This window comes from Oncorhynchus masou, unplaced genomic scaffold (assembly GCF_036934945.1).
Source record: "Oncorhynchus masou masou isolate Uvic2021 unplaced genomic scaffold, UVic_Omas_1.1 unplaced_scaffold_2781, whole genome shotgun sequence".
In the NCBI taxonomy this organism is placed as follows: Eukaryota; Metazoa; Chordata; class Actinopteri; order Salmoniformes; family Salmonidae; genus Oncorhynchus; species Oncorhynchus masou.
The window spans coordinates 45,001-50,848 of NW_027009209.1; the positions used below are offsets into that span (position 1 = coordinate 45,001).

Here is a 5,848-nt window from a genome sequence, read left to right on the forward strand (position 1 = left end):
TCGGGCCTTCTAGTGAAGCATACCTCCTCTCCTATAGAACTGGGGCTTCTTTCTCAGTAGAACTGGTACCTGGGGACTCTGGTTCTCCACAGGCCTCAGCTGAGCCAGGGGCTAGAGTAGTGGAGTTACCCAAGGTCGGGCCATCTGAAGTAGGGGTGGGAGGTGGAGTAGTCCCCTGGGGCTGGTCGCTGGCTGGTTCGGGCTCGGGCTTCCTCCTTTTCCTCACATGATAGTGGTGTTTTTTAGACTTGAGATGGGCTGGAGACAACAGAGAAAAGACGAACAGGTTTCAAGTCAGTGAGTTCAACGTTTGATAACCATGAACATAAAAGAGTCTGGTGCACGTCACTCCAAAGACGTTGAGCGCCGACTCACAAGGAAAGCCTATATGTAGCCAACTCAGAAACACTGACAAGTCGTAGTTGTTCCTATTGTATACAGAGGGTCAGTCATGCCTCTGTTTGCCCACCTGTCCACTCCAGATCTCCAATGATCACCTTGTCACACAGCTCACAGGTGTGACGGCTTCGCTTGTTCCTCTTCCCCGCCCCCTCCACCCTCATCGGCTCAACGGTAGGTCGCTCCCCCTGGAGGCGGAGTTAAAGAAGAGGAAGTGAGCAAATTACAGAACATTTGACAGAAGACGCAAAACAAAATCAGGACTAAAGACTGAAAGACCGTTTCCACCTTAGTAAGACTATCCAATATGAGAAGGGCTGGGCTTAGGACAGTCTCCTCCCACTGTGACACGTCAGTCACATCCAGACCATACACCGCTGGGACGTTGTCCCCTGGTCCTGAAGACAGAGACAAAGAGAAGACACAGAGGGTCTCATGGTGCTGCTGGACTGGACAGAGACATGAAGCCTGTTGAGACGTTGTCCCCTGGTCCTGACGAGAGAGACATTGGTTGTGATCGGATTATATACCCTTCTACATGAAGTGTACACTTGTACACGACCCCTGAATGATTCAAAAGCATCACCTGGCCCCCGACGACAGAGAGGGAGAGACATGTCTTGACTGCTACTATGGATGGATTTAAAAGCGTTGGATGGGCTCAAGGGAGTTTCTGCCTTATTTTTCCTTCTAAATCATTGATGAGAGTGAACAAGAGCATGCTACAGAAAGAGGGGAGAGGCAATGTGGTTTCATTGAGTGTCAATCATATGAGCTCAGTTTCCATCTCTAAATGTATTAGCACAACACAGTCTGCATGCCACTGCAGCTCTGACCGGATGCCATTGTGGCTCTACGTTATTGCAGTCCAGTGATGGTGTGAGTGAGTGCAACAGCCACACCCTGGAGCTGTGTCAATCTGCTGACTCACACTGGCTCCATAATATAACTCTCTCTCTCTCCCTCCATCTCTATCTGTCGAGCAGTGAGAGCCATAAACCCATTACTGAATACTCTCCAGCTCCTTACAAAATTGAATGGATATAAGATACACACCGATGCCTGGCGCGTGGCAGAGACCGATGCCTGGCGCTGGCAGAAACCGACGCCTGGCGCGTGGCAGAGACAGACGCCGGGCGCTGGCAGAGACCGATGTGTGGCGCTGTCAGAGACCGATGCCTGGTGCTGTCAGAGACAGATGCCTGGCGCTAGCAGAGACAGATGGCTGGCGCGTGGCAGAGACAGATGCCTGGCGCGTGGCAGAGACAGATGCCTGGCGCGTGGCAGAGACAGATGCCTGGCGCGTGGCAGAGACAGATGCCTGGCGCTGGCAGAGACAGATGCCTGGCGCGTGGCAGAGACAGATGCCTGGCGCTGGCAGAGACCGATGCCTGGCGCGTGGCAGAGACCGATGCCTGGCGCGTGGCAGAGACCGATGCCTGGCGCTGGCAGAGACCGATGCCTGGCGCTGGCAGAGACCGATGCCTGGCGCTGGCAGAGACCGATGCCTGGCGCGTGGCAGAGACCGATGCCTGGCGCGTGGCAGAGACAGATGCCTGGCGCTGGCAGAGACCGATGCCTGGCGCGTGGCAGAGACAGATGCCTGGCGCGTGGCAGAGACAGATGCCTGGCGCTGGCAGAGACAGATGCCTGGCGCGTGGCAGAGACAGATGCCTGGCGCTGGCAGAGACCGATGCCTGGCGCTGGCAGAGACCGATGTGTGGCAGAGACAGATGCCTGGCGCGTGGCAGAGACCGATGCGTGGCAGAGACCGATGCGTGGCAGAGACCGATGCGTGGCAGAGACCGATGCGTGGCAGAGACCGACGCCTGGCGCGTGGCAGAGACAGACACCTGGCGCTGGCAGAGACCGATGTGTGGCAGAGACCGATGCCTGGCGCGTGGCAGAGACCGATGCCTGGCGCGTGGCAGAGACAGATGCCTGGCGCTGGCAGAGACCGATGCCTGGCGCGTGGCAGAGACCGATGCCTGGCGCGTGGCAGAGACAGATGGCTGGCGCGTGGCAGAGACAGATGCCTGGCGCTGGCAGAGACAGATGCCTGGCGCGTGGCAGAGACAGATGCCTGGCGCTGGCAGAGACAGATGGCTGGCGCGTGGCAGAGACAGATGCCTGGCGCTGGCAGAGACCGATGGCTGGCGCGTGGCAGAGACAGATGCCTGGCGCGTGGCAGAGACAGATGCCTGGCGCGTGGCAGAGACAGATGCCTGGCGCTGGCAGAGACCGATGGCTGGCGCGTGGCAGAGACCGATGTGTGGCAGAGACCGATGCCTGGCGCTGGCAGAGACCGATGTGTGGCAGAGACAGATGCCTGGCGCTGGCAGAGACCGATGGCTGGCGCGTGGCAGAGACCGATGTGTGGCAGAGACCGATGCCTGGCGCTGGCAGAGACCGATGCCTGGCGCTGGAAGAGACCGATGCCTGGCGCTGGCAGAGACCGATGGCTGGCGCGTGGCAGAGACCGATGTGTGGCAGAGACCGATGCCTGGCGCTGGCAGAGACCGATGCCTGGCGCTGGCAGAGACCGATGGCTGGCGCGTGGCAGAGACCGATGTGTGGCAGAGACCGATGCCTGGCGCTGGAAGAGACCGATGCCTGGCGCTGGCAGAGACCGATGGCTGGCGCGTGGCAGAGACCGATGTGTGGCAGAGACCGATGCCTGGCGCTGGCAGAGACCGATGCCTGGCGCTGGCAGAGACCGATGGCTGGCGCGTGGCAGAGACCGATGTGTGGCAGAGACCGATGCCTGGCGCTGGAAGAGACCGATGCCTGGCGCTGGCAGAGACCGATGGCTGGCGCGTGGCAGAGACCGATGTGTGGCAGAGACCGATGCCTGGCGCTGGCAGAGACCGATGCCTGGCGCCGGCAGAGACCGATGCCTGGCGCGGCAGAGACCGATGCCTGGCGCCGGCAGAGACCGATGCCTGGCGCCGGCAGAGACCGATGCCTGGCGCCGGCAGAGACCGATGCCTGGCGCCGGCAGAGACCGATGCCTGGCGCCGGCAGAGACCGATGCCTGGCGCCGGCAGAGACCGATGCCTGGCGCCGGCAGAGACAGATGCCTGGCGCCGGCAGAGACAGATGCCTGGCGCCGGCAGAGACAGATGCCTGGCGCGTGGCAGAGACAGATGCCTGGCGCGTGTGAGAGACAGATGCCTGGCGCGTGAGAGAGACCGATGCCTGGCGCGGCAGAGACCGATGCCTGGCGCCGGCAGAGACAGATGCCTGGCGCGGCAGAGACCGATGCCTGGCGCCGGCAGAGACCGATGCCTGGCGCCGGCAGAGACCGATGCCTGGCGCCGGCAGAGACCGATGCCTGGCGCCGGCAGAGACCGATGCCTGGCGCCGGCAGAGACCGATGCCTGGCGCCGGCAGAGACCGATGCCTGGCGCGGCAGAGACAGATGCCTGGCGCGTGGCAGAGACAGATGCCTGGCGCGTGGAGAGACCGATGCCTGGCGCTGGCAGAGACCGATGCCTGGCGCTGGCAGAGACCGATGCCTGGCGCTGGCAGAGACCGATGCCTGGCGCGTGGCAGAGACCGATGCCTGGCGCGTGGCAGAGACCGATGCCTGGCGCGTGGCAGAGACCGATGCCTGGCGCGTGGCAGAGACCGATGCCTGGCGCGTGGTAAAGACAGATGCCTGGCGCGTGGTAGAGACCGATGCCTGGCGCTGGCAGAGACAGATGCCTGGCGCTGGCAGAGACCGATGCCTGGCGCGTGGTAGAGAACAGATGCCTGGCGCTGGCAGAGACCGCCTGGCCTGGCGCTGGCAGAGACAGATGCCTGGCGCTGGCAGAGACAGATGCCTGGCGCTGGCAGAGACAGATGCCTGGCGCTGGCAGAGACAGATGCCTGGCGCTGGCAGAGACCGATGCCTGGCGCTGGCAGAGACCGATGCCTGGCGCTGGCAGAGACAGATGCCTGGCGCTGGCAGAGACAGATGCCTGGCGCTGGCAGAGACAGATGCCTGGCGCTGGCAGAGACCGATGCCTGGCGCTGGCAGAGACCGATGCCTGGCGCTGGCAGAGACAGATGCCTGGCGCTGGCAGAGACAGATGCCTGGCGCTGGCAGAGACCGATGTCTGGCGCTGGCAGAGACCGATGCCTGGCGCTGGCAGAGACCGATGCCTGGCGCTGGCAGAGACCGATGGCTGGCGCTGGCAGAGACCGATGACTGGCGCTGGCAGAGACAGATGCCTGGCGCGTGGCAGAGACAGATGCCTGGCGCGTGGCAGAGACCGATGCCTGGCGCGTGGCAGAGACAGATGCCTGGCGCGTGGCAGAGACAGATGCCTGGCAGAGACCGATGCCTGGCGCGTGGCAGAGACCGATGCCTGGCGCTAGCAGAGACAGATGCCTGGCGCTAGCAGAGACAGATGCCTGGCAGAGACAGATGCCTGGCGCGTGGCAGAGACCGATGCCTGGCGCTAGCAGAGACAGATGCCTGGCGCTAGCAGAGACAGATGCCTGGCGCGTGGTAGAGACAGATGCCTGGCGCGTGGCAGAGACAGATGCCTGGCGCGTGGTAGAGACAGATGCCTGGGCGCGTGGCAGAGACAGATGCCTGGCAGAGACAGATGCCTGGCGCTAGCAGAGACAGATACCTGGCGCTAGCAGAGACAGATACCTGGCGCTAGCAGAGACCGATGCCTGGCGCTGGCAGAGACAGATGCCTGGCGCTGGCAGAGACAGATGCCTGGCGCTAGCAGAGACAGATGCCTGGCGCGTGGCAGAGACCGATGCCTGGCGCGTGGCAGAGACAGATGCCTGGCAGAGACAGATGCCTGGCGCTAGCAGAGACAGATGCCTGGCGCTGGCAGAGACCGATGCCTGGCGCTGGCAGAGACAGATGCCTGGCAGCAGAGACAGATGCCTGGCAGAGACAGATGCCTGGCAGAGACCGATGCCTGGCGCTAGCAGAGACCGATGCCTGGCGCTAGCAGAGACCGATGCCTGGCGCTAGCAGAGACCGATGCCTGGCAGAGACCGATGCCTGGCGCTAGCAGAGACCGATGCCTGGCGCTGGCGCCTAGCAGAGACCGATGCCTGGCGCTAGCAGAGACCGATGCCTGGCGCTAGCAGAGACCGATGCCTGGCGCTAGCAGAGACCGATGCCTGGCGCTAGCAGAGACCGATGCCTGGCGCTAGCAGAGACCGATGCCTGGCGCTAGCAGAGACCGATGCCTGGCGCTAGCAGAGACCGATGCCTGGCGCTAGCAGAGACCGATGCCTGGCGCTAGCAGAGACAGATACCTGGCGCTAGCAGAGACAGATACCTGGCGCTAGCAGAGACCGATGCCTGGCGCTGGCAGAGACCGATGCCTGGCGCTGGCAGAGACCGATGCCTGGCGCTGGCAGAGACCGATGCCTGGCGCTAGCAGAGACCGATGCCTGGCGCTAGCAGAGACCGATGCCTGGCGCTGGCAGA

The 5,848-nt window shown here is 62.7% G+C and overlaps 1 protein-coding gene across 1 annotated transcript in view; it reads right to left on the reverse strand.

Annotated features, from left to right (window-relative positions):
• Positions 1 to 1,381, reverse strand: part of LOC135533895 (tRNA dimethylallyltransferase-like) — a 1,834-nt gene extending 453 nt beyond the window's left edge. The window contains exons 1-3 of the mRNA XM_064961096.1: positions 688 to 1,381; positions 470 to 587; positions 1 to 258 (exon numbers count right to left, since the gene is read on the reverse strand). The exon at positions 1 to 258 is cut by the window's left edge and continues 453 nt beyond it. Of these exons, the coding sequence (XP_064817168.1) occupies positions 32 to 258; positions 470 to 563 (321 nt within the window). The 5' untranslated portion in view covers positions 564 to 587; positions 688 to 1,381 and the 3' untranslated portion in view covers positions 1 to 31. The remainder of the gene's footprint in view (positions 259 to 469; positions 588 to 687) is intronic.
• Positions 1,382 to 5,848: the final 4,467 nt, after the last annotated feature.